This window comes from Camelina sativa, chromosome 6 (genome assembly GCF_000633955.1).
Source record: "Camelina sativa cultivar DH55 chromosome 6, Cs, whole genome shotgun sequence".
Classification (NCBI taxonomy): domain Eukaryota; kingdom Viridiplantae; phylum Streptophyta; class Magnoliopsida; order Brassicales; family Brassicaceae; genus Camelina; species Camelina sativa.
Genome location: NC_025690.1, coordinates 19,770,387 through 19,797,470, shown reverse-complemented (window position 1 = coordinate 19,797,470; position 27,084 = coordinate 19,770,387). Strand labels below are relative to the sequence as shown.

Below are 27,084 nucleotides of genomic sequence, written 5' to 3'. Positions count from 1 at the left end.
AACCAATCACAATTATCAGACCATAAAGGAACAAATAGTATATTTCTTTGGTTCGTAAGTAATTAACAAGTTTTATTATTGCTTTGCAATGTGTGTGAATCGAACAAAAAAAGAAGACAAAGTAAAAGTGTAACACAAATTAAATTATTCGATTCAAAACATATCATTTCTTGGAACGTTTCAAGTAAACAAGTAAACCTATGCTCGTTAGGACAATAGCCCCAGCCATGACGCCAGTCTGCCACTGCCACCAAACACAACCGCCATTTCCCTCGGACAAATCAGTAATCGTCTCAAGAGCCGTTGTCTCAGTAAAATCGAGATGCAGTCGCAAAACCTTTTGTCCCAAAGACCTAGCAAAAGCCACAGCAGCAACAAGATCACTGTCCCTACTAATCAAAACTTTATCACCTTCATCATCTTGGNNNTGAACAAATGAGTTAAGTACGATTTTTGTTGGTTAACAGTTTCAATGATGTAAAAACCAAAGAAACTGTTTCATGGTTTCATGAAGCTTTAGAAAAAATTAAGGAAACACAAATGCAGGCTGTGGGTTCGAACCCACGCGCACTTATGTGCAGAAGAACTTAAGTCTTCCCCCTTAACCACTCGGGCAAACCTGCTTTCTTGTCTTATGACTTCTGTAAGAACCAATCACAATTATCAGACCATAAAGGAACAAATAGTATATTTCTTTGGTTCGTAAGTAATTAACAAGTTTTATTATTGCTTTGCAATGTGTGTGAATCGAACAAAAAAAGAAGACAAAGTAAAAGTGTAACACAAATTAAATTATTCGATTCAAAACATATCATTTCTTGGAACGTTTCAAGTAAACAAGTAAACCTATGCTCGTTAGGACAATAGCCCCAGCCATGACGCCAGTCTGCCACTGCCACCAAACACAACCGCCATTTCCCTCGGACAAATCAGTAATCGTCTCAAGAGCCGTTGTCTCAGTAAAATCGAGATGCAGTCGCAAAACCTTTTGTCCCAAAGACCTAGCAAAAGCCACAGCAGCAACAAGATCACTGTCCCTACTAATCAAAACTTTATCACCTTCATCATCTTGGTACATAATCTGAAGGCCTGTATCCGCATCACATCTTTGCATCACAAGACCCATCACTTCTTCAAAACTCTCACCGGCAGAGTTAAACCGATGTACTCTCCCTTTACGATCTTCGAATTTGAAAGCAAACGAGCTCACAAGTCCCTGTGATGGACAAGACTGCTTCCCCTCTGAATTTATCAGCATTGCTGACATATCGCTGTGTGTTTCGTAGTCCTCAGGTGGATCTAACGCGAGAGCTGAGTCCCAAAACTTTTGCATCATCGTATTCGTCATATCATTCACAGCTCCTGAGCTGTTGTTCTCAACTGTTGAAATAGCTGCGTGTGATATCTGCAGCACGTCTAAACAAGCTACAGGGAATCCATCTTTATCTACAACCGGAAGATGCAAAAACTTCCCGTCGTGCATTATATGCAAAGCGTCTAGTATTGTTGTCTCTACTGATGCACATTCAGGATTTGGTGTCATTACCTTTTCAACAAGAGTAAGCTCAGGAGACAGATTCTGCGCCACAACTCTCATTAGAATGTCCTTTGAAGTTAGAATCCCCTGAATCTTGTTCCCTACAGCGATGATCACAGAGTTAACCCGCAAATCACGCATCCTTTTGGAAGCTACAAACACAGGATCTGATGCAGACACAAGTGCAACTTTTGAATTCTCAGTAATGATTGTTGACAATGCAGGCTTGAACATCCGCTCCCTCAACGTGTCGATGAAAGCGAAGTTCCCACTTCCCCAATGCCGTTCTTCCACTGCAGTAGCTAAAGCACTTCCTTGCTCTGCAGCTTTCTCCATCCGAGAGATAGCATCATAGAGACACTTTGTGATATCCAACAGAGCAATGACTTCACCATTCTCTACAACAGGCAAATGCCTGAACTTCCCTTGAACCATCTTCTGAAGAGCCTCGATGGCTAGTGAATCAGACGTGACAAAAATGGGGTTCCTAGTCATGACTTTAGAGACCAGAGTGTGCTCTGGTCTCAACCCTTCTGCAATCACCCTTGTAGCTATATCCTTGTCGGTAACAATACCAGAAAGAAGAGCACTTGAGTCAGTTAACAAAACGGCATCAACACGTCGAGCAGCCATCCTTCTACAAGCATCAAAGACAGTTGTTCCTTCATTAATAGTGAGAGCTTTGGATAACCTTAGCTTCTTGACAGTTCTCTCGCCATCAGAAACAGGTTGAGCAAGAGGTGAATCGGGTTTGGAGGTATTCTCAGTAAGGCTTCCGCTTGCGCTTTCACTCTCCTCTGATTGAAGAACAGGTTTCTTAGAAGCTGATGATGTTCTCCTTATACTTGAAATGCTTCTCCTCCTAGATGAAGTTGGAGTAGTCGTCATATTTTACAAAAAGCCTTTTAATTTATACCCATCAACCTACAAAACCAGACAAAAATCAAAAATTTACAAATACTTAACAATAATGTGATTCATAATCTCTTTGTTACATTCTTCTTTTGGATAATCAAAACCATTTTAACAATTTGGAAGAGCAAAAGGAGATACATTACGACAAACAATGAAGCAGATTAAACAAATCCAAATTCCAGATTTAGGACATCCAAGACAAATTGAAACAGATCAAACATTAATCTCTAACCTGTGAAATACAAAATCGAGATGAAAGCTAAAAGAAAGAAGATACTAACCAGGGGAAATGGCGTAGGAAGAGTTGAAAAGTTTGAATCTTTATGTTGGGTGTTTAATGTAAAAGCCAAAGGTTTGGTGTTCTTTCCAAATCAAATTGGGAATTAGTTTCGAAATTTTGATCTTTGTTATTATGTTTCTGTCTTCAATGAGCAAAACCCAATCATCAAAATCACAAATTTATATGTTTGATCTTTAAGAAAAAAGCTCAAAAAGGTTTGATTCCAGAAATAAGACTATTTTTTTTTCTTTTTTCCTTTGTTATCTGTTTTTTCTATTTTTTCTATTTTCTTTTGGTTCGTTATCTCATCATCCCTATAACAACGTGTCTGGTCGTTTTCTACCACTCACACCGAAATTAAACAAAACAAAAAGATGAATAATACAATAATTTTTTTGAAAAAGAAAATTATTCAAAAAAAATTATTGTTAAATAGTAGATAACAAAGGAAAAAAAGTAGATAATACAATAATTAATAGACAATTAATTTTGGTTAAATTTTATTTATCACATACATGTAAAGTTTTATCAGTTAATGAGAGTGAATATTGTGTACGTCATAAGCAAAATCTTTAGCTGTAGAGATAGAGACCTTTCTCGTTGGAGTTAGTCTACTACATTCTAGAATGAATGAAAGTGAAAACTACTTATAAGCAATGATCCCAAAAGATAGAGAAAAATTGACACGGGGTTTACGTTAATTAATAAGTATATATACTTGATTAGTTAGTGTAGTCTTGTTATATGTGACTCGATTAGTCGATCGGTGGATTTTAAGCAAAGGAAGATCCGAAAGATGGCATTTCTATGTTAATTAGTATATAAGTGTGTATAGTTTAATTAGTTATTGTAGTCTTGTTCTATGTGATTGACTATGAGGATTTTAAGCAAAGTAAGATGCGAAAGATTGGCATTTGGCTTCCACTTGGCACTATCTCAATTTGCATGAAAATCACTATATGGTCTTTTTTGTCTCCTTGATTTGAGAATATATAGGCATGTTGATACAAAAAGTATTGATAATATCATAACTATGATAAGAATAAAAGTGCGTTGCTGAATCCTCAAAACTTTAATGTAAACAATTTGCCTGGTGAATTGAATAAGAGAGAATTAAATGAATCTGATACAAAAAAACGTAAACGTAGCAAGAAGAGCATGACGTTGGTGGTGAGATAGAGAGAGCTAATGACACGTCTCACACAGTGCGTAAAACGGGACGGGATTCTCTTACCACCGACAGTTGAATAGGATGAAGGACTCTATGGGGATCACTGAGATGATGAGCAAAACCGTCGGAAATCCGTCTTATTTAGGACATGACTGGTTCAAACGCAGTGTTTGCAAATGATAGCGAGAAAATCAATCAACATCTTCATTATATTGTTTGATATAAACTTTTTAAAAATATTGGACAGATTACTAGAAGTGGAAATGTTCATTCAAAATTAAATTTTTAAATGAATAGTTTGATCCGTGGAAGACAAACAAACTTCATCATTCGAAGGTTGTTGTACGTTTCGAGGTAAGCATGATGACAGATCGTTGCGAAAGTATAGTAGTAGCAAAATTTTAATTTTCTTAATTTTCAAATATGTCATTTCAAAGAGTTAGAATTAAGTTCTAAGTTTTTGAATGAATAGTTTGATCTTTGGAAAACAAACAAACTTCATCTTTTTTGAAGGTTGTTGTACGTTTCGAGGTAAGCATGATGACAGATTGTTACGAAAGCTTAGTAGTAGCAAAATTTTAATTTTCTTAATTTTCAAATGTTATTTCAAAGAGTGGATCATGGCGATAGATGAAAAAATTCTTGTTTTAAAATGTTTCAACGTTTTAAATCAGAAAATAAAGAGTAAAAAACAAAGAATAATGAAAGTATAATTAAAACCTACGTGATTGATATACCGTATACGTACCATATAATAATAATGATACAATGTTATTTAACATGTCGTTTGAGTGAGCTTAGGAAGAAGGAATAATATTGTTAACAAGCATGACATCTTCTTAGACCAAGCATTAGATCTTTGTTATGTTAAGCGTTTATTAGGATCCAAGTGCGAATTAGCTTTCTAATTTCAATCTTCGTTTATATAGTTGTATGAATTCGAATTCTTCTGTCCCAATATTAATTTTAAAATTTGAACTGATATGTTTTTCAAATTTTATACATATTCGTCCCGATCTCTATAATATATCCGAAAAGAAACACATTTGATTTTATTTTTAGCAATAATTCTTTACATGTGAAATATTCTAAAATTTGTTTGTTCAGAACCCACTACTAATCTTATACCGTCCCTATAGTATTACCCAATCATTACGTTCATCTCTTTCACCTAATAAGTTTAACCAATCCAACAACGATGAATTTCGGATATTTTTTTTAGATTTATCAAAAATTCGATAAGTTTCCAAAAAAATTACATTCTTATAAAAAAAACTTTCAACAAATTCATAAACTAAAAGATTTACGATAATTATTTCTCATGCACTGCACGTCTCTTTGAAGGTTTATTGCATGGTAGAAATTCAAAGTTTAGCATACTAATTATTTCCCCACACATATTCACAAATATATTCGTATGATGCATTATTTTTGGTTACTCACATCGACTAGACTAAACCATTGTTTATAATTTTCTTCATTCAACCTTGACAGAATTAGTTTAAAACATCGTTTTTGTTCACCTTCGACAAAGACTCAAACCTTTCTTCCAAGAATATCAGTTTATAACCTTTTGATGATGTGAAAGTGTTATCATCATTCAAAATTTAACAACAATTATAAAATATTATCAAAACAATAATCAACTATGGATACATTGGAGGGATTTAGAGGAAGAAAAAAGAGCACAAGAATTATTGGACAAGTAGCCTAATGAGCACCCAAGTGCCTACACCTACAAACTAATCCCATATCAGTGGAAAACAATAATTCTAAAACGAATCATATAACATGTTGGTAAACTCAAATGAAACTTTATAAATATATAAAATAACATAAAATTTGGTTAAATGACTTATTTTCGATCATCATTACAAATATACAATCTTATAACAACAAAGTGTTTTTTTTTTAAAAATCAATGATAAATTTAGAACCAAATTTCAAATCATTTTCCTAAAAAAATTAAAATATACCTGTCTAATTCTTGTAAAACGTAAAATTAGTTAGTGTATATAATATTTAACGTAAAATAATTTATCACTAGACAAAAACAAAAACAGAAGAAGAAGAAAAAGAAAAAAAAGAAGAGATGAAAGAGAAAACAAAAATAATAATATTATTAACTTTTCGAACCATCATCTTTCCCAGGGTCCAGAAGACCGCATAGAAAAGAATTATTATTTTTAAATAAAGTACCGTTAAAACTTTTCCCGTCAACCAAACGAATTTTCGCGCTACGGCTAGAAAGTCATCACAATTCACACAACAAACAAACAAACACATGTTATATACATACGCTAAAAAAAGCTTTTCCTCCTTTTCTTATTTACTTGCTTTGTCTAACTCTTTATACTTCATCGTTTCCAAAGAGAAAGAACGAAGGATCGGTTCGGTGATCTTATCCTCTCACAGCTACCACCAAAACAAAAACTCTCTCTTTTATCTCCTCCATTGATTCTACTGGTACAGTACTTTCTTACTATGAATTTTGGTTTTTGTTTCTTACTTTATTTTTTCTTTAACAATTTTGTTGCAATTCTAAAACAAAAAATGTCATCTTTCCACCTAAATCGTTACTCGCTCAAAATCAATGACCTCCGGAGATCTCTCTCTCTCTCAAAATTCTCAGAAAAAAGTGGATCTAATCGTTTTATAGTCTTTGAAGTTTCTAATATTGGTTGGTGATCGATCTCTTCATATTTTTATTGAGAAATTATTCAAATTTTTGCAGTGGAAAAATATAGAAAGTTTCAAGCTCTTTTTTTTTTTTTTCTCAAATGAAGGAAGAGTGAACAAAGAATCAAGAGAAGAAGAGTAAGAAATGGAGAAACAAAGCAGCGTTCAACAGCCTCCATGGATTCCTCAGACACCCATGAAGCCGATTTCTCCGCTCTGCTCAAATACGGTGGAGGAGCCAGTTCATCGGAACCAGGTTGAAGAAAGGTAAGATACTTTTTTGGTCCTTAAGTTGTTGAAATTTTAGAGAATCGTATTGGGTACTTGCTTATGGATGTGATGCATGCAGGATATTTGTTGGGAACAAGGACACGAATGGTCTTGATCACTTGTCTTTTGGGGATTTGCTGGCTCTAGCCAACTCTGCATCACTCTGTTTCTCTGGTCAAATCCCAAAACCTACTACAAGTAAGAAAGGGCTTTTGATTCTGGTTTGATTAGTAATGAAATTGCTTTGTCAAATTATAAAGATGGACTGGGACTGAGAGAGATAGCTAATTGTCAATGTAGGAGACACAGAAGTGATGGACAAAGGTAATGAAGCCGTGGAGAGTGTGATCTCAGTGAGTAACAATGTTGCTGAACATATCATCAAGACTCCTGAAAAACCAAAGAGGAAGAAGCATCGGCCAAAGGTTCTTAAAGAAGCTAAACCCAAGAAGGCACCTAAACCGCCAGCTCCAAGGAAATCTGTTGTTGCTGATGGTCAAGAGACCAAAACACCAAGGAGGAAATATGTGCGGAAGAAGGTGGTCAGTAAGGATCAAGAGTCAACTCCTGCTGAATCATCAGCAGCTGTAAAAACTTCAACTCGTGCCAAGAAGCTTTGTAGACGAGCTTTGGATTTTGAACCCGGAAAGGGAGATGAGATGGAATCAGCTGTTTTAGATTCTGGGAATCAAGGATCCAACGGTTGCCTTCTTTCGGTGCCTACCACGCCCAAGAGAAAGCGCAGTCAAGGTAAAAGCAAGGGGAAGGAACCTGAGAACAATGGTAGTTACCTAGAAGAAGCTGATATTTCAATGGCACAAGCTGCAAAGAGAAGACAAAGAAAAGAACCAACAACTGGCTGTGACATGAATCTATCAGAGATTCAGTACCATGAGCTATGTGACTACCAGAAAACACATTGGTTGTATTTCCCAATGTTACAACAGGAAGGGTGGAGATCTGATGCCATTTGCAGCAAATCATTCGCTGGACAACAACACAAGGATGTTTCTGCCTTTGACTCCAAGTACTACAGTTTCACAACTCAACCCAGTGGTAATAGAGTCCTAACCAATGAAGAAAAACGTGAAGGTACCTTTCAAAGAAGGCAACAGTCTGAATTCAATGTTCTCTCGGATAAGATAGATACACCAATAAAGAAGAGAACTACAGGCCATGCTCGATTCCGGAATTTATCTTCCATGAATGAAGTTTCTGAGCTGTTACCCTCAGGATATCATAGCAAACCACTGCAGAAGGATAATAAGCGAATCATTCAGTCTGTGAAATCACAAACCAACCAGAAAACTCTTCTTCTAAATCCTTTTCAGTTTCCAGTTTCAGTTTCTGGTAACGAATACATATATAGCTACATCTATTTGTTTTCTTGAATCTATTAAATGCAGACTATTTAAAGATAATGATGATGTTTGGTTCCTGCAGGTCTTTCTCCAGATGAACTTTGGAAACAACGTTACTCGGTTCAAGCAATCAGTGAGCAATTGCGTCTATTAGACATCAACAGGGAGACTTCTGAAACTGCTCTCATTCCTTACTCAATGAAAACTCAAGGAAACCAAATTGTAGTCTTCGGCAGTGGCGCTGGAGCACTTGTGCCTGTAACTCCTGTTAAGAAACGGCACCCACGGCCAAAGGTTGACCTAGACGATGAGACAGAAAAAGTGTGGAGACTGCTACTGGAAAATATTAATAGCGAGGGTGTTGACGGATCAGATGAGAAGAAGGCGAAATGGTGGGAGGACGAACGTAATGTGTTTCGAGGACGAGCTGACTCGTTTATAGCACGGATGCATCTTGTACAAGGTTATACATCAAATTGTCCTTATGCTAGTTTTGGTTTTAACCACGTGGTTTCAACTTTGAATTAGTATGTCTCAGAGATAATTTCTTGTTATGGTTCTAACAGGGGATCGCCGTTTTACACCTTGGAAGGGATCCGTTGTTGATTCTGTTGTTGGAGTATTTCTCACGCAAAACGTTTCAGACCATCTTTCAAGGTAAAATAAGCTCTAACATAATTCTATGTTGAAACTAAATCCAAGACAGCTACAAGTCACAAAACTAGCTTATCTAATTTTTTTTATTTTCCTTCTAGCTCTGCTTTCATGTCACTTGCTTCAGAGTTTCCTGTGACTTCAGTACCCAGCAGTAACTTTGACGTTGGAACAAGCTCCACGCCTTCTATTCAAATAACTTACTTGGACTCAGAGGAGTCGATGTCAAGCCCAGCCGATCAGAATCACAGTTCTGTTATCTTGAAAAACACAGAGGCTGATGAGGAGAAGGATTACGTACATAGCAATGAAAACTCCAGAAGCAGTAGTGAGATTGCCAGCTCAGCCCATGAATCAGTTTGCAAAACCACGGATTCAAAGATGTATGTGGAATCAGATCGAAAAGGCTCAAGTGTAGAGGTTGATAAGACAGATCAGGAGTGCCATATCTTAAACCTGTTTCCATCTGAAGATTCTGCACTTACATCCCAACGGTCAGTGGTTTCTGATGCTCCTCAAAATAAAGAGAGACCAGGATCAAGCTCGGAGATCGACTTAGAAGAAGAGTATCGTACTTCCTATCTGAAGCTCCTACTTGGCGTACAAGGCTCACAAGAAGAGTCCAATCAAAAGAGTCAGTGTGACAATTCAAGGCAAGAAGTTGGGGTCTCAAGCAATCATGGAAGCTTCCAAGTATCACCAAATATGTCTCCCGGTGATTGTAGCTCAGAAGTTACGAATTTACAATCACTAAAAGTGACCACAAAATCTTCTGATGGGGATGTTTTGAGTTGTCAGAAATCTGAGCTGGCTGAAGGCTGTGCAAAAGGAAAAACGAAATTGAAGGAGAAAAAAGAGGCGTTTGATTGGGATAGTTTAAGAAGAGAAGCCCAAGTTAGAGAAGGAAAAAGAGAAAAATCAACAAGGACAATGGACACTGTGGACTGGGAGGCAATACGAGCTGCGCATGTTAGTGAAGTTGCTGAAACTATCAAGAGTCGCGGCATGAACCATAAACTTGCGGAACGTATACAGGTGCAACTTTCGTCTTTATATGTGGTTAAATTTCTTATAGCCTTCATTTTAAATATTTGAGTCTGAACATGAAAAGTAATGCAGGGCTTCCTTGATCGACTAGTCAACGACCATGGAAGTATAGATCTTGAATGGTTGAGAGATGTTCCACCTGATAAAGCAAAGTGAGTTTAAAACACGAAGTATACTATTTTTTCTTTATCCACAATACTGAACAATGACTACTAATTAGGCAGTTTTAGAAATTCAATGCATTGTGTATTCTCACATATTATACAACCTGTGTAGAGAATATCTTCTGAGCTTTAATGGATTGGGTCTAAAAAGTGTGGAATGTGTGCGCCTTCTAACATTGCACCATCTTGCATTTCCGGTAAGCCAGGATTAATTTTTCGTTGTTGCCCTATAAATAGTGAACTATATGATTCATGAACTTAATCTACTGACAGGTTGATACAAATGTTGGGCGCATAGCCGTTAGACTTGGATGGGTGCCCCTTCAACCGCTCCCAGAGTCACTGCAGTTGCATCTTCTAGAAATGTAAGCACTCTACAAAAGGTTCCTACTTGGAAATTTAAGTTTGTTACTTACACAGATGGGGTTTGGTTTATCCAGGTATCCTGTTCTTGAATCTATCCAAAAGTATCTTTGGCCTCGTCTGTGCAAACTCGATCAAAAAACATTGTAAGAACTCTGATCATGTTTATCACTAACTTATTTTTTGCATGCGTCATTTTAATACACTCGTTCATTAGTTTAATCTCGTATATTCTCACAGGTATGAGTTGCATTACCAGATGATTACTTTTGGAAAGGTATGCATTAAAGAAATACACATATACACATGAAATAATCAGCTCACATGATTAAGTTTGTAATCTACATTTTTATTGTTTCAGGTCTTTTGCACAAAGAGCAAACCTAATTGCAATGCATGTCCGATGAGAGGAGAATGCAGACATTTTGCGAGTGCGTTTGCAAGGTACTACAACATATTCTTTTTTCAACCTTTAGTATTATTATGAAGAAATCCCTTAGTCAAATATAACCCTTTAAATGAGAAATGGTTCATATCTAAAGTAACTCTGAATTGGTACAGAAATTGAGTAAACCTTCATTTGGTTTTCAGTGCAAGGCTTGCTTTACCCGGTACAGAGAAAGGCATGGGGACGCCTGATAAAAATCCTTTGCCTCTGCACCTGCCAAAGCCATTACTGAGAGATCAAGGGTCAGAAGTAGTAAAGCACGCAGAACCAGCAAAACAGTTCACATGTTGTGAACCAATTATCGAAGAGCCAGCATCACCGGAGCCAGAAAGCGCGCAAGTATCAATAGCTGACATAGAGGATGCATTTTTTGAGGATCCGGAAGAAATTCCTACAATAAGGCTAAACTTGGATGCTTTTACCAGTAATTTGAAGAAAATTATGGAACACAGCAAGGAACTTCAAGACGGAAACATGTCCAGCGCTTTAGTTGCACTTACAGCTGAAACGGCTTCTCTTCCAATGCCTAAGCTCAAGAATATCAGCCAATTGAGGACAGAACACCAAGTGTACGTATTTCTTTTTCTCTGATTATCTTCGTTCTTAGGTATATATGAAAAACAAACACACTTTTCAAATTGTTACAACTTGAATAGAATAGAATCATCAAGTGATAAGAATTGCAATGCTAAGATATCAACAGTTTTGTTCAGCTTGACTTATTTATAACTTGGTTCTGTTTTATTTTCCTGTATCCTGCAGTTATGAACTTCCAGATGGGCATCCTCTTCTAGTTCAGGTATGTGAAGAGTAACTGGATAAGGTCACATGCAGTTTGGTGCTGTCAATATTGTAAAATCTGATTAGTTGTTTGTGTTTTTTTTGTGACAGTTGGAGAAGAGAGAACCTGATGATCCGTGCTCTTACTTGCTTGCTATTTGGACGCCAGGTAATTTAATGATGTGCAGAACTTTTAATCATGAGATGACATAGATAAAGTTTCTTTGATTGCTATGTTCTTCAACAGGTGAGACAGCTGATTCTATTCAACCGGCTGTAAGTAAGTGTATATTCCAAACAAATGGTAAGCTTTGTCATGAGGAGACTTGTTTCTCCTGCAACAGCATCAAGGAGGCAAGATCTCAGACTGTGAGAGGGACAATCTTGGTAAGTAATTGCATCAAACTCCTTTGCTACTAACTGCTCTTATGTTTTTACAACATATAATATGCTGTATATTCTTGCAGATTCCATGTAGAACCGCAATGAGAGGTAGTTTCCCTTTGAATGGGACTTATTTTCAAGTTAATGAGGTGATACTTGAACTCCAATATATCTAACTCGTTCATTTAATTATTTTCATTGAAACTTCTGATGTATTCTATTATTTTAGGTTTTCGCCGATCATGCTTCCAGCCTAAATCCAATCGATGTTCCAAGAGAGTGGTTATGGGACTTGCCTAGAAGAACTGTCTTCTTTGGAACCTCTATACCTACGATATTCAAAGGTAATAAGATTTTCGTTATTGGAATGTGATGCTATTGTTGATAGAAGGAAGTTGTTCTAACCAAAGCTATACTTTTTTTCTTTCAGGCTTACGTACGGATAAGATACAACAATGTTTCTGGAAAGGTATATCTTGTTATAAGCTATAACAATTTCATATTTTCTTTTTTCGTAAATGTATTAACTTATCTATTAAAATCTGTAGGGTATGTATGTGTGCGTGGTTTTGATCGAAAGACTAGAGGACCTAAGCCTTTGATTGCAAGATTGCACTTCCCTGCGAGCAAAATGAAGGCGCAACAAGTTAACCTCGCCTAATCCGAGTGGCAATCAGACAGACAAATACAGCTTTTGGTTAGAGAGAGAGCACTCTGGTCCAGTCTAGTAAATGTAAGAAAGTGAAGCGTAAAGTTCACAGTCCTAGAGTTGTAACAGGTTTTTAAATTCTAGTTGAGTTTCGTCTTAATTTGTATCAAATACTTAGTCATAAGAAACAGACCCGTAGTCTGAATCATTCTGTTTACGTTATTTTAGTTCTCTTCTCTCCCAACTAATGTAGATTTTGAAGCACGTCTCTTGCTGCAATGTGATGTTTGGTTTGGTTTACATCTGAATTTCAGATTAGCTTTTTTGGTTACCTGAATAAAAAAAAGCTGGTTTGATATAGACCCTCTTTAACTTGGTTTAAATTATATGGTTTAACCGAACCGAATTCAATTATTGTCAATGTTATTAACCAATTTAGATGATGAGCCTATTTATACATTGATTAGGCTTTGGGTCTGTAAAGTGTAAATGAGCCTATTAACATTTTTTTTTGGTCACGTCTCCTTAATTAAAACCCCCAATTCGCAACCCTAATTACGAAAAGAAGTTATATTTGTAGAGCAATTATTTTGTGTTGTATTTGGCGTAGACCGTTTGATAGATTCATTAAGAAACCTAGGCTTAAGGGAGGAATCACACTAAAGTGCATATCGTTTTTTTTTAATTAAGTTCATTGACTAATAAATATTAATATAGGAGTTACAAATTTACAAAGAAATAATAAGCTTTCTATCAATTTATATTTATAAAGGAAAAGAATGTACTTCTTTCTTTTGTTATAGGAGTTACAAAAACCTTTATAGAGTTACAAATANGGATTCCTAGTATTTATTTCCTCCTCTTGGAAAGCAAACCAATTAAATTATCAACAAATATACATATATATATATATATATATATATATATATATATATATTTTTAATTTCATTGAGTAATTACTATAAAAAATAAAAAATGGAAGTTAAGACAAAATTGTAAACATGAAACACAAAATAAATTAATGAAATATATTTCCTTTAACAACATGGACATATGAGAGTTGCATAACATGTGAAGCTACAATATATTGCTATAATAAATGATAAATATTTGAAATTTATTACTTTTTTATTTATTTTTAGAGTATCAAAACAAAAATAGTATGTGAAAAAAAAAAAAAAGACAAAATCTCAAAATTAATTGGAGAATATGTTGCCCAAATAGGAAACGCGTTAATAAAATCTGAAAGCTTGTTGTCTCTCTAATAAACATCTCTTTTTTAACTTTTCATCGTTTCGAAGAAAGGAAGCAACAACAAAGAATCTGATACTCCTCCTCTTCACAAACTTTATCACTTTGATTCAATCACTGGTAAAAGTTTTGTTTCTATCTTTTTGCATTTTGGTAAACAATGTTAACGTTTGTTTGTCAATGTTATATCTGATCTATAGTCTTCGTTCTTCTATCTACTCTCTCTATAGCTAACGGATTAATCGTTCATGTTCGCTACTACTACTCTCTCACCCAATATCAATGACTTGCGGAGATATATCTTTTTAAACCCATTCAGAAAAAAGTGGATCTTAATACATTCTTTCTTTTACTCTTCAAATTTTTTATTCACATTTCTCTGCAAAACCAAAAAATGATTTTGCAGTGAAAAGATAAGAAATTTTACAGAGGAAGATAAAATGGTTATTGATTAAGGGAGGAAGAAGAGTGAAGAAAGAGTCAACACCAAAAACAGAGTAAAAAAAAGAAATGGAGGAACAAAGGAGGAGAGAAGAAAGCTTTAGTATTCAACAACAACAACCTCCATGGATGATTCCTCAGACACCCACGGTGGATCCGATCTATCCATACACGGTGGTGGAAGAGGAACATTCTCATCGGAATCAAGTGGAGGAAAGGTGAGTCCTTTTGTTCTAAAATTTGTTCTTCAAAGGTCCCGTGTTTGGAGTGAGATTGTTTAAGGAAAGTGATGTATGAATTGATGTATGTAGGGGATTCGACATGAGTGGTCTTGATCACTTGTCTTTTGGTGATTTGTTAGCTCTATCAAACACTAGACCAGTCTATTTCTCTGGTCAGACTTCTTGGCCTTGTAATGCCTTAGAAACCACAAGGGCTTATGATTCCGGTCTGATGATCAGAGATAATATTTCTCCGATTTGCCCCAACACGGTTGAGGAACAAGCTCATTGGAATCAGTTGGAGGAAAGGTTAGTCCTTTTTGTCTTAAATTTGAGAAACTTTTAATGATTTCGTGTTTGGTAGTTAAGTTGCTTAAGGAAGTGATCTTTGTAGGAGACTGGACATGAGTGGTCTTGATCAGTTGTCTTTTGGCGATTTTCTGGCTCTATCCAACAATGCACCAGTCTATTGCTCCGATCAGACCACCCCTTGGGCTAGTAATCCCTTAGAAAGTGAGAGGGCTTTTGGTTACTGTCATGATCAGAGAATTTGATTCTGTATAAGTTGGACTGAGAAATCTGATTTTCAAATGTAGGAAACTCAGAGATAATGCAACAAGGTAATGAAGCTGTGGATTGTCTCAGCACAATGAGTAACGATGTTGCATCAGTCTATTTCTCCGGCCAGACACCACCTTGGGTCTCAGAACCTACAAGTAAGAGGGTTTTTGATTCTGGTTCTGATTAGAAATGAAATTGCTTTGACAAATTTTTAAGTTGGACTGAGAAATATCTTATTCTCAATGTAGGAAACACAGAAATTATGCAAAAAGGTAACGAAGCAGTGGAGATTCTAAGCTCTGTGAGTAACAATGTTGCTGAACAGTTCATCAAGACTCCTGACAAACCAAAGAAGAAGAAGCATAGGCCAAAGGTTGTTAGAGAAGCTAAACCCAAGAAGGCACCTAAACCGCCAGCTCCAAGGAAATCTGTTGTTGTCGATGGACAAGAAAGCAAAACACCGAGGAGGAAATATGTGCGGAAGAAGGTGGAAGTCAATAAGGATCAAGAATCTACTCCGGTTGAACCATCAGCACCTGTAAAAACTCCAACTCGTGCTAAGAAGCTCTGTAGACGAGTCTTGGATTTTGAGCCTGAAAACGGAGATGAGACGGAATCAGCTCCTAGAGAAAAGATGTTAGGTTCCACTAATCAAGAGTCAAAAGATTGCCTTCTTTCTTCGCCTAGCACGACCAAGAGAAAACGCAGCCAAGGTAAAAGAAAGGATTCAGAACCAAAGAAGAATGTTGGTAATCAAGAAGGAGTTGATCTTTCTATCGCACAAGCTGCAAAGAGAAGACAAGCAAAAGAACCAACTTGTGGTGACTTAAATTTATCAGGGATTCAGTATGATGAGGTATGTGACTATCAGAAAATGAATTGGCTGCATTTCCCAAACTTGCAACAAGAAGGGATCAGATCTGAACCCATTTGCAGCACACCATTGGCTGGGCAACAACGTAAGGATGTTTCTGCCTTTGATTATAACTGCTACGGTTTCACCTCTCAGCTCAGTGCTGATACAGTTCTAACCACTCAAGAAAAACGGGAAGGTATCTGCCAAGGAAGGAAACAGTTTGAGTTTAATGTTCTTCCGGATAAGATAGATACACCGATAAAGACGACCAGGAGCAAAAAGAAGCGAGTCACCAAGTCTAAGAAATCACAAACCAAGCAGAAGACTCTTCTTCCAAATCACTGCCAGTTTCCAGCTTCATTTTCTGGTAATGAACTACATTTCTTTGTTTTCTTGAATCTATTGAACGCAGACTATTTGTTGATGGTGATGATGTTTGATTCCTGCAGGTCTTTCCCAAGATGAACTTTGGAAACAACCTAAACTGGTCGAAGCAATCAGTGAACAATTGCGTATATTAGATATCAACATGGAGAGCTGTGAAACTGCTATCGTTCCTTACTCAGTGAAACCCCAAGAAAACCAGCTTGTACTCTACGGCGGTGGCGCTGGAGCAATTGTGCCTATAACTCCTGTTAAGAAACGGCGCCCAAGACCAAAGGTTGACCTAGATGATGAGACAGAAAAAGTCTGGAGACTGCTATTGGAAAATATTAATAGCGAGGGTATTGACGGATCAGATGAGAAGAAGGCGAAATGGTGGGAGGAAGAACGTAATGTGTTTCGAGGACGAGCTGACTCATTTATAGCACGGATGCATCTTGTACAAGGTTATACACTACACTAGTCCTTATGCGAGTTTTGATTTAACCACACGGTTTCAACTTTCAATTAGTATGTCTCAGAGATAACTTTTTGTTATGGTCTTCGGGTTATCTAAATAGGGGATCGCCGTTTTACACCTTGGAAGGGATCCGTTGTTGATTCTGTTGTTGGAGTGTTTCTCACGCAAAACGTTTCAGACCATCTCTCAAGGTATAATTCTATGTTGAAACTAAATCCAAGACGGCGAGACAGCTACAAGTCACAAAACTAGCTTATCTAATTTTTTTTATTTTCCTTCTAGCTCTGCTTTCATGTCACTTGCTTCAGAGTTTCCCGTGACTTCAGTACCCGGCAGTAACTTTGACGTTGGAACAAGCTCGACACCTTCTATTCAAATAACTTACTTGGACTCAGAGGAGTCGATGTCAAGCCCACCCGGTCACAGTCAGTGTTCTGTTATTTTAAAAAACACAGAGCCCGATGAGGAGAAGGACTATGAACATAGCAATGAAACCTCCAGAAGCAGTAGTGAGATTGCCAGCTCAGCCCATGAATCAGTTTGCAAAACCACGGATTCAAAGATGTATGTGGAATCAGATCGAAAAGGCTCAAGTGTAGAGGTTGGTAATACAGATCAGGAGTGCCTTATTTTAAACCTGTTTCCGTCTGAAGATTCTGCACTTACATTCCAACGGTCAACGGTTTCTGATGCTCCTCAAAATACAGAGAGACCAGGATCAAGCTCCGAGATCAGCTTAGAAGGAGAGTATCGCACTTCCTATCTGAAGCTCCTATTGGGCGTACAAGGCTCACAAGAAGAGCCCAATCAAAAGAGTCAATGTGACAATTCAAGCCAAGAAATTGGGGTCTCAAGCAATCATGGAAGCTTCCAAGTATCACCAAATATGTCTCCCGGTGATTGTAGCTCAGAAGTTAAGAATTTACAATCACTGAAAGGGACCACAAAATCTTCTGATGATAGTTATGAACCACATTGTAGCTATCAACAGGATGGGGGTGTTTTGAGTTGTCAGAAACATGAGATGCCTGAACGCTGTTCGAAAAAACACAAAGGCAGCTTCCAGATTCCAGATCTTAATGAAAGCACTAGTTGTATTGATGTCATAGAAGACACGGAAACGCCACCAGGTCCTGACTCTAGACCGCTTGAAGACTCATCGTGCAAAGAGCTCAATCCTATAGATGATACTACCTTAAATGCAAAAGGTAAAAAGGTTTTAAAGCAGAAAAAGGAGGCGTTTGATTGGGATAGTTCAAGAAGAGAAGCACAAATTAGAGAAGGAAAAAGAGAAAAATCAACAAGGACAATGGACTCAGTGGACTGGGAGGCGATAAGAACGGTGGATGTTAGTGTAGTTGCCGAAACAATCAAGAAACGTGGGATGAACCATATGCTTGCGGAACGTATACAAGTACAGTTTTATCTTTACATGTGGTTAAACATGAAAAGAATCAAGAAATGTGGGATGAACCATATATGCTTACTTCTTTTTAAGTAGTTGACTGTGAACATGAAAATAATGCAGGGCTTCCTTAATCGACTGGTTATTGAACACGGTAGTATTGATCTGGAATGGTTGAGAGACATTCCACCTGATAAAGCAAAGTGAGTTTGAAGAAAAGTATTTTATGTTTTTTTGTTTATTTATTTAATGCCATATAGAAAAATTACAACTTAGGCGGTTAAGCGTCAATGATTTAATACTGCATTGTGTATTTCTCATATACTATACAATCATGCAGAGAATATCTTTTGAGTTTTAGAGGATTGGGCCTAAAAAGTGTGGAGTGTGTGCGGCTTCTAACACTGCATCATCTTGCGTTTCCAGTAAGCCATGACCATTCTTTATTGCTGTCCATGTGATGTGAATTATATGATGTATGAACCTAAGGCAAAACTCATTGACAGGTTGATACAAACGTTGCTCGCATAGCAGTTAGACTAGGATGGGTACCCCTTCAGCCACTCCCTGAGTCACTTCAGTTGCATCTTCTAGAAATGTGAGCACTTTACAAATGGTCCTACTTGGAAATTGTGGTTTATTACTTATACATTTGGGGTTTAGTATATTCAGGTATCCTATTCTTGAATCTATTCAAAAGTATCTTTGGCCACGTCTTTGCAAACTCGACCAGAAAACATTGTAAGACCTCTCATCATGTTTAGCACTATCTTGTAATATTTTCATACCTAATTCTACTAGACCCATTCATTAGATTAATGTTGTATTATCTCATACAGGTATGAGTTGCACTACCAAATGATTACCTTCGGAAAGGTATGAAACAGTATACACATATCTTTGTATGAAAAAACAGCAGGTAACATGATGAGGTTTTATTAATCTACTTGATAATTGTTTCAGGTGTTTTGCACAAAGAGCAAACCTAATTGCAATGCATGTCCGATGAGAGGAGAATGCAGACATTTTGCTAGTGCTTTTGCAAGGTATTACAAAATGTTCTCTTAAACCTTTAGTACCATTATGAGGAAACCCATAATTCAAATATAACCCCAGTAAATGAGAATTGATCCGTATCTTGAACTAGCTTTGAATTGGTACAAAAACGTTTTAGTAACTTTCACTTGTTTTACAGCGCAAGGCTTGCTTTACCTGGCACAGAGAAATATATGGGGACACCTGATAAAAACCCTTCGCCTCTCTACCTGCCAGAACCATTGCATAGAGAGCAAGGTTCAGAAGTAGTAAAGCACTCAGAACCTGCAAACAAGGTCAAGTTTTGTGAACCAATAATCGAAGAGCCAGCATCACCAGAGCCAGAAAGCGCACAAGTATCAATAGCTGATATAGAAGATGCATTTTTTGAGGATCCGGAAGAAATTCCTACAATCAGGCTAAACACGGATGCATTTACCAGTAACTTGAAGAAAATAATGGAACACAATAAGGAACTACAAGTCCGAAACATGTCCACCGCTTTAGTTGCACTTACTGCTGAAGCTGCTTCTCTTCCAATGCCAAAGCTCAAGAATATCAGCCAGTTAAGAACGGAACATCAAGTGTACGTATCCATTTTTCTCTGTTATTCATCGTGTCTTAGGTTGAAATGAAATCAAAAGTAAATTCGGTTACAATAAGCTTTGATACAGTAAATCGTTAAGTGGCAAACCAAGCATTTACTCGTAAGTTGGGGAAGCTGACAAACTTCATCTTGACTTCTTTATAACTTGGTTCTGTTTTATTTTCTTGTATCTTGCAGTTATGAACTTCCAGACTCACATCCTCTTCTAGTGGAGGTATGTAAAAAAAACTAGACAAGGACACATTTTATAGTCTGTCAATATCTAAATTCTGACGAGCTGTTTGTGTTTGTGACAGTTGGAGAAGAGAGAACCTGATGACCCTTGTTCGTACTTGCTTGCTATTTGGACGCCAGGTGATCTAGCAATTATTTAGTGATCTGCAAATCTTTTAATCATGAAATCAGAATCAGTTTGATAAAAAGGTTTCTTAATCGTTATGGTTTTGAACAGGTGAGACGGCTGATTCCATTCAACCATCTGTAAGTAAGTGTATATCCCAAGCAAATGGTAAGCTTTGTGATGAGGAGACTTGTTTCTCATGCAACAACATCAAGGAGGCAAGATCTCAGACTGTAAGAGGGACAATCTTGGTAAGTAATTGCATCAAACTCCTTTTGCTACTAACTACTCTTATGTTTCTACAACATATAATATGCTGTAAATTCTTGCAGATTCCATGTAGAACCGCAATGAGAGGTAGTTTCCCTCTGAATGGGACTTATTTTCAAGTTAATGAGGTGAGTCTTGAACTCCAATATATCGAACTCGTTGATTTAATTATTTGCATTGAAACATCCAGATGAATTCTATATACAGGTGTTTGCGGATCATGCATCCAGCCTAGACCCAATCGATGTTCCAAGGGAGTGGTTATGGGATTTGCACCGAAGAACTGTCTATTTTGGAACCTCTATACCTACGATATTCAAAGGTATTAAGATTTTCGTTATTGGAATGTGATGTTATTGTTCGTATAAAAGAAAGTTGTTCTAACCATTGTTGAGCTATTCTTTTCAGGTTTACCTACAGAGACGATACAACAATGCTTCTGGAGAGGTAGAAGTGTCACAACATTTTGTTTAAGCTACACCAATATCTGTTTTTCCGAAACTTTAACTTATCTTTTAAACCTTGTAGGTTATGTATGTGTACGTGGATTTGACCGTAAAACAAGAGGACCAAAACCTTTGATTGCGAGATTGCATTTCCCTGTAAGAAAAATGAAGTCACGGGCTACCGAGAGTGCTAAGTAGGCAAGCAAATAAATATGACTTATATGGTTAGAGAGCAAGCAAACTGTACAAAACTAGCTGATTCAACGGAATCGTCAACATCACCTCAAGGCCTTCTTAGTTATTTTGGATTTTTGTTTTATTTAATGTATCCTACTCATAGTGACTAGAATAGATTGGTGTTAATCATTGTTTGCAATATTCATTGACTATTAGTTGAATTAATAAAAGAAGAGATAGTTTTCTTTGTTCCTCTGTTTCGGTATCATTTGAGAGTATCAATGAAATATAAGAAGACAAGACGTTTTGGTTTTCCTTCTGCAACATTAGCCAATGTAAAATGTGAAACATAGATAGAGCTAACAGTTCTAGTGGTAACACACAATTTAGTACGTCTTTGTTTGTGTCATATATGAGTCACACAAGAAACACAGTGACAGACTAGTTTTATAACTTATTTCCCAACTTGATTTGACGATTAGTTTCTGTTACGTTTTTTGCATTGTTGTTGACGGTTTAGCTTTGGGTTTACTCAATTCAAGATTTGGTTCGATATATGATCTCGGTTAACTTTTGTCTGAATCAGATGATGGGCCTATATTATACATGAAATTTGGGCCATTAAATAGACCTAATATTATTAACTTTTTTTCTTTCTATTTTTTTTTTTTTGGTCTCGTCGTTTCTCCTTAAAATCCCCAATTCGCAACCCTAATTGATCGGAGATTGTCCAAACTCTCTGCCATTTTTGCCGAATCCGAAGCATTCCTCATCTCTTCTCCGTCTTCCTCGCAGACTCGCGTTATGCATCTCAGTTGTAGATTGTAACTTAGGGTTACTGATTGCTGTAATGTTCTGGTTCTCTTTAACGAGGATTTGTTGTCACTGCAATCGATTTTGCCGATTAGGTTAATTTAAAGGCAGGCATTTTTTTTTTGTGTTGTATAGTTTTTGAAAAATGGATAATTCGCGTAGGCCGTTTGATAGATCCAGAGATCCAGGTCCGATGAAGAAACCCAGGCTCAGCGAGGAACCAATCCGACCTGTAAATCCCAACGTGCGGCAATTTTCGTCGCAGAGAACGCTTGGTACGGCTGCGGCGGTGACAGTACCACAACCGGCGACGTCGAGATTTCGGGTTAGTGGCAGAGAAACTGAGAGTAATATTGTCAGTGATCCGAGCCGAGAGGCTTACCAGCCACAGCCGGTTCATCCACATTACGAGCTTGTGAACCAGTACAAGTCGGCACTGGCTGAGCTCACTTTCAACTCGAAGCCAATAATAACAAACCTTACGATAATCGCTGGAGAGAATGTTCACGCTGCTAAAGCCGTCGTTTCCACTATTTGCAACAACATCCTCGAGGTGAACACCCAGTTTTCATGCCCACTGTTATAGTTAGTGTTGTTGTTATACTCCGTGCCAAATCTCGATTTTCTTGTTTGAGTAATTTGTACGATATATGGTAAATAAGGTGAAGGTGGTGGTTGAGATTTGTTGATATCTGTATACGAGGTTCAATGAGAAATTCGAGTTTTTGAAGCAATCTTAGTATCTTTTCTGGGATCTATTTGTTTTTATAATTTCTCATCAAGTCGCAAATCGTTTCTTTTGAAACGAAGCTCATAGTCTCTGTGAACTTGTTCATCCCATTCTGTAAAATTGTCACTTGAACAGGCACCTGTTTCCTGACACTATGTTATTAACTACCTTTTAGAATAGATGTTGCCCATGTAACCATTATGTTCTTGTTCAATTATCAGGAATGCATATTTCAGCTCCTCATGTGATTGTACTGAGGTTAGGTTGTAGGAATGTGTAGTCTCTTTGTCAGCATTGGAGTTGTTTGTATCTCACTTTACCTTTTAGCAAGAGCTCTCATAAGCTCTGTTTTTTAGTGTTTTCTGTTGGTGGCTTCTGATTACTGCATACTCTCCAGAAAGCTTGAACAGCTTTTACTCATCTTTGGGTAGCAAGGAAGCATTCAATTGAAGGAGCCTGATCAATCAAGTGGGTGGGGAAACAAGAATTGCTATTTCACTGTTTCTCACTTCAGCTAGTGTTTTCACTCTGCCATACTGGGCTTATAGATGTCATTAGGATTGTCTAATGGTTATTTGTGTCTATTATTGGATTCCTAGTTGTCAGGATATATGTTAGTATTAGCTTGAATGTCATCATGGTTTGTGCTTTTGATTCTAGTTAACCATTAAGTTATTGACATTTTTTATTACCTTTAGAGGCCCTTAAGTGCGGAAATACTCAATGTTACTGTCTGTGAGATCAATTTGGCCTTTTTTCTTCTGGGTATCTGATTAGAAGAGTATTATGCAGGTACCAAGTGATCAGAAGCTGCCAACACTGTACCTGTTAGACAGCATTGTGAAGAACATCGGAAGAGATTACATTAAATACTTTGGTGCCAGGCTGCCTGAGGTTTGGTGCTTTGTTGATACTCATGGTCATAGAATGTCTTCTACCTCGCAACTTTATCTCTGATTTCCATCGTTTTACGTCTGTGAAGGTATTTGTTAAGGCTTACAGGCAAGTTGACCCTCCTATGCATTCTAACATGCGGCATCTCTTTGGAACCTGGAAAGGAGTCTTTCATCCGCAAACACTTCAACTTATAGAGAAAGAACTTGGTTTTAATGCTAAAAGTGATGGTTCAGCAGCTGTTGTATCCACAGCCAGAGGTGATCCGCAATCTCAGCGCCCGCCACATAGCATCCATGTGAATCCCAAGTATCTAGAAAGGCAGCGCCTTCAACAGTCTGGACGGGTAAGCAAAGACCAAATAAATTTGTAGCCACTTATAGTTATTAGTGATGATACACCCTAACCTTCAGGAATTCTCTGTTCTAAGTGTGTTCATAAATGTAGGGTACATATGTTTATTGGTTTTTAGATAGCAGCGTAACTATTGATGGCTGCAATCAAATTCTTTCATAGGGTCCTGAGGTCTCTGGATATAAGTAGAGGCTATTTACCTACCTAAATAATAGTGGCCTGAGTGTATTTCGGTTTTCTTTGCAGACAAAAGGAATGGTTACTGATGTCCCCGAGATCGAACCCAATTTGACTAGGGATTCAGATAGACTGGAGAGAGTTTCAAGCATAGCATCTGGAGGCTCGTGGATAGGTTCAGCTAAAGTAAATGTAAGAGGATTTTGCCTTGGCACGGTTACAGTTTTATATTTAACTGCGGTCTACTGATTGTGTATTTAAATTTCAGACCATTCGGCGACCTAGTGAACCCCTGTACGAGAAAGATATTGAGTCAATAGCAGGGGAATATGATTATGCTTCTGANCGTCTGTGAAGGTATTTGTTAAGGCTTACAGGCAAGTTGACCCTCCTATGCATTCTAATATGCGGCATCTCTTTGGAACCTGGAAAGGAGTCTTTCATCCGCAAACACTTCAACTTATAGAGAAAGAACTTGGTTTTAATGCTAAAAGTGATGGTTCAGCAGCTGTTGTATCCACAGCCAGAGGTGATCCGCAATCTCAGCGCCCGCCACATAGCATCCATGTGAATCCCAAGTATCTAGAAAGGCAGCGCCTTCAACAGTCTGGACGGGTAAGCAAAGACCAAATAAATTTGTAGCCACTTATAGTTATTAGTGATGATACACCCTAACCTTCAGGAATTCTCTGTTCTAAGTGTGTTCATAAATGTAGGGTACATATGTTTATTGGTTTTTAGATAGCAGCGTAACTATTGATGGCTGCAATCAAATTCTTTCATAGGGTCCTGAGGTCTCTGGATATAAGTAGAGGCTATTTACCTACCTAAATAATAGTGGCCTGAGTGTATTTCGGTTTTCTTTGCAGACAAAAGGAATGGTTACTGATGTCCCCGAGATCGAACCCAATTTGACTAGGGATTCAGATAGACTGGAGAGAGTTTCAAGCATAGCATCTGGAGGCTCGTGGATAGGTTCAGCTAAAGTAAATGTAAGAGGATTTTGCCTTGGCACGGTTACAGTTTTATATTTAACTGCGGTCTACTGATTGTGTATTTAAATTTCAGACCATTCGGCGACCTAGTGAACCCCTGTACGAGAAAGATATTGAGTCAATAGCAGGGGAATATGATTATGCTTCTGATCTACCCCATAACTCTAGATCGGTGATTAAGAAAGTTGGTTCAAGGGTTACTGATGACGGATGTGAGAAACCATGGTACGGAGCTATGAGCAGGGGTCCTGATCTGATTTCTGACCAAAGGGATGGGTTACATACTAAAAGCAGAACTTCCAACTATGGTATCGCTAGAATAGAAAATTTGGAATCAAGTGGTCCCAGCAGAAATATAGGTGTACCTTATGATAGTTGGAAAAACTCGGAGGAAGAAGAGTTTATGTGGGATATGCACTCAAGGTTATCAGAAACTGATGTTGCCACTATCAACCCAAAGAATGAGCTTCTTGCACCAGATGAATCAGAGAGACTGGTTAGCGATATAGTAATTTGAATTCCTTTTTATTTTGATGCGTCTCATTTAATTTGTTGACTCTTAACCTTCTCCCATCTTGTAGGGATCGGAAACCCACCTTATTAAACGACCAAGGTTTTCAGCTCTGGACCCAAGGTTCGACCCCGTGAATTCAACATATTCCAACGAACAAAAAGATCCAAGTATTTATGGCCACTGGACGTCTTCTCCACAATCGTTGCATGATTCAGAAGTTTTTTCTTCTATCAATGCAACCTCTACTGCAGCTAGAAAGGGAATTCAGCCTCAACCTAGGGTTGTCGGCTCTGGAATTTTGCCAAGCTTAGATAGACAGTCGCCTTTACAGGATTCAACTTCTAAACAGAATGTGACCAAGCAAGATGTTAGAAGAGCTCACTCCCTTCCTCAACGTGATCCAAGGGCTTCCCGGTTTCCAGCAAAATCTCAGAATGTCCCCAGGGATGACTCTGTACGGCTCCCATCTTCAAGTAGTCAGTTTAAAAACGCAATTATGCGTGAACTACCTGATGCATCTCAAGTGGGAATATTTGACTCTAAGTCAGCAACTGCAAATGCGTCAGACCTTTCTATTGCCTCTCAAGCTACAGGACAATCCAACATGAGTGATTTGCTGGAAGCTGTCATGAAGAGTGGAATCCTTTCTATTAATTCAACATGTGGTGCGCTCAAGGAGAGTTCTCAGAATGAGGTTAACCCAGGGGTACTAGCCGCCCTCTCTGCAGCCACTAAGCCAAAGACTTTACCAATTCCAGTGGCTGATGACAATTTATTAGCTCGTTTAAAAGTTGAACAATCCTCTGCACCACTTGTCTCATGTGCAGCGTCTCTTGCTGGCATCACATCGGTACAAACGTCAGAAGAGAATAGTAAGGCCAAAGAGAATAGTAAGGCCGCAGATCCTCTTTCATGCCTCTTAAGCTCATTAGTTTCAAAGGGTTTGATATCTGCTTCAAAGACAGAGCTGCCATCGCCTCCTTCCATAACGCAGGACCATAGTCCTGATCATTCCACCAATAGCTCTATGTCTGTATCTGTGGTTCCATCAGATGCTCAGCCATCCGTTTCGGTGAAAAAGGGGCCATCTACTGCCCCAAAGGTAAAGGAGATAGTTGAACCATCTGAAACAACAAAAACTGAATCCGAAGACCTCATAGGATTGAAGTTTAGGGCAGACAAAATCCGCGAAGTTCACCCCTTGGTCATTAGTAGTCTCTTTGATGACCTTCCACATCTCTGCACCTCCTGCGGCATTCGCCTTAAAGAAAAGGAAGAACTTGATAGGCACCTGGAGCTGCATGAAAAGAAGAAGCTCGAGCTCAGTGGCACAAACAGTAAATGTAGGGTTTGGTTTCCAAAGGTTGATGACTGGATAGCAGCAAAATCTGGAGAGTTAGAACCTGAATATGAGGAAATTCTAAGTGAACCTGAGAGTGCTATTGAGGATA

The 27,084-nt window shown here is 37.8% G+C and overlaps 4 protein-coding genes and 1 non-coding gene across 7 annotated transcripts in view; 3 read left to right on the top strand and 2 right to left on the bottom strand.

Annotated features, from left to right (window-relative positions):
* LOC104792430 (CBS domain-containing protein CBSCBSPB2-like) lies at positions 56-2,997 on the bottom strand. 2 transcript variants are annotated; one of them, XM_010518574.2, is made up of 3 exons: positions 2,734-2,997; positions 1,060-2,461; positions 56-411 (listed from the first exon to the last, which is right to left on the bottom strand). In XM_010518574.2, exons 2-3 carry the CDS (start codon positions 2,423-2,425, stop codon positions 164-166), a joined length of 1,614 nt encoding a protein of 537 aa, XP_010516876.1. In that variant the 5' UTR covers positions 2,426-2,461; positions 2,734-2,997; the 3' UTR covers positions 56-163. The 2 variants fall into 2 exon arrangements, with proteins under 2 accessions (XP_010516876.1, XP_010516875.1); XM_010518573.2 differs by lacking the exon at positions 56-411 and having other exon boundaries at positions 704-2,461.
* Positions 542-623, bottom strand: TRNAL-UAA. The gene has a single exon. It is a non-coding gene; the product is annotated as a tRNA-Leu (tRNA).
* Positions 6,213-12,929, top strand: LOC104792427 (protein ROS1-like). The gene is made up of 21 exons (XM_010518569.2): positions 6,213-6,369; positions 6,690-6,849; positions 6,932-7,050; positions 7,153-8,202; positions 8,296-8,676; positions 8,780-8,870; positions 8,969-9,902; positions 9,987-10,066; positions 10,191-10,275; positions 10,352-10,443; positions 10,519-10,587; positions 10,682-10,718; positions 10,803-10,885; positions 11,033-11,458; positions 11,652-11,688; positions 11,781-11,838; positions 11,917-12,056; positions 12,137-12,202; positions 12,283-12,397; positions 12,484-12,522; positions 12,602-12,929. Exons 2-21 carry the CDS (start codon positions 6,728-6,730, stop codon positions 12,712-12,714), a joined length of 4,137 nt encoding a protein of 1,378 aa, XP_010516871.1. The 5' UTR covers positions 6,213-6,369; positions 6,690-6,727; the 3' UTR covers positions 12,715-12,929.
* Positions 13,989-21,408, top strand: LOC104792428 (protein ROS1-like). Of its 2 annotated transcripts, XM_010518571.2 has the most exons (23): positions 13,989-14,073; positions 14,360-14,612; positions 14,706-14,924; positions 15,010-15,128; positions 15,212-15,331; positions 15,425-16,399; positions 16,482-16,862; positions 16,977-17,067; positions 17,159-18,290; positions 18,405-18,484; positions 18,622-18,706; positions 18,788-18,879; positions 18,945-19,022; positions 19,121-19,157; positions 19,245-19,327; positions 19,477-19,902; positions 20,101-20,137; positions 20,220-20,277; positions 20,375-20,514; positions 20,596-20,661; positions 20,741-20,855; positions 20,942-20,980; positions 21,062-21,408. In XM_010518571.2, exons 2-23 carry the CDS (start codon positions 14,464-14,466, stop codon positions 21,175-21,177), a joined length of 4,638 nt encoding a protein of 1,545 aa, XP_010516873.1. In that variant the 5' UTR covers positions 13,989-14,073; positions 14,360-14,463; the 3' UTR covers positions 21,178-21,408. The 2 variants fall into 2 exon arrangements, with proteins under 2 accessions (XP_010516873.1, XP_010516874.1); XM_010518572.2 differs by lacking the exon at positions 13,989-14,073 and having other exon boundaries at positions 14,092-14,612; positions 18,954-19,022.
* LOC104792425 (polyadenylation and cleavage factor homolog 4-like) overlaps positions 21,821-27,084 on the top strand; it is a 7,064-nt gene continuing 1,800 nt past the window's right edge. Inside the window, exons 1-6 of the mRNA XM_019246951.1 lie at positions 21,821-22,522; positions 23,492-23,593; positions 23,682-23,939; positions 24,194-24,316; positions 25,193-25,615; positions 25,701-26,510. Of these exons, the coding sequence (XP_019102496.1) occupies positions 22,115-22,522; positions 23,492-23,593; positions 23,682-23,939; positions 24,194-24,316; positions 25,193-25,615; positions 25,701-26,510 (2,124 nt within the window). The 5' untranslated portion in view covers positions 21,821-22,114. The remainder of the gene's footprint in view (positions 22,523-23,491; positions 23,594-23,681; positions 23,940-24,193; positions 24,317-25,192; positions 25,616-25,700; positions 26,511-27,084) is intronic.

What these genes read in the sequence shown, in the direction of transcription:
- LOC104792427 (XM_010518569.2), top strand. Translation starts at nt 6,728, where the DNA reads ATGGAGAAACAAAGCAGCGTTCAACAGCCTCCATGGATTCCTCAGACA. An exon ending in CGGAACCAGGTTGAAGAAAG is followed by an intron (nt 6,850 to 6,931) that starts GTAAGATACTTT and finishes TGATGCATGCAG; the next exon opens with GATATTTGTTGGGAACAAGG. An exon ending in GTTCCACCTGATAAAGCAAA is followed by an intron (nt 10,067 to 10,190) that starts GTGAGTTTAAAA and finishes CAACCTGTGTAG; the next exon opens with AGAATATCTTCTGAGCTTTA.
- LOC104792428 (XM_010518571.2), top strand. Translation starts at nt 14,464, where the DNA reads ATGGAGGAACAAAGGAGGAGAGAAGAAAGCTTTAGTATTCAACAACAA. An exon ending in TTGGGTCTCAGAACCTACAA is followed by an intron (nt 15,332 to 15,424) that starts GTAAGAGGGTTT and finishes TTCTCAATGTAG; the next exon opens with GAAACACAGAAATTATGCAA. An exon ending in GCTTGCTATTTGGACGCCAG is followed by an intron (nt 20,278 to 20,374) that starts GTGATCTAGCAA and finishes GGTTTTGAACAG; the next exon opens with GTGAGACGGCTGATTCCATT.
- LOC104792430 (XM_010518574.2), bottom strand. Translation starts at nt 2,425, where the DNA reads ATGACGACTACTCCAACTTCATCTAGGAGGAGAAGCATTTCAAGTATA. An exon ending in TATGTACCAAGATGATGAAG is followed by an intron (nt 412 to 1,059) that starts GTGATAAAGTTT and finishes AAGATGATGAAG; the next exon opens with GTGATAAAGTTTTGATTAGT.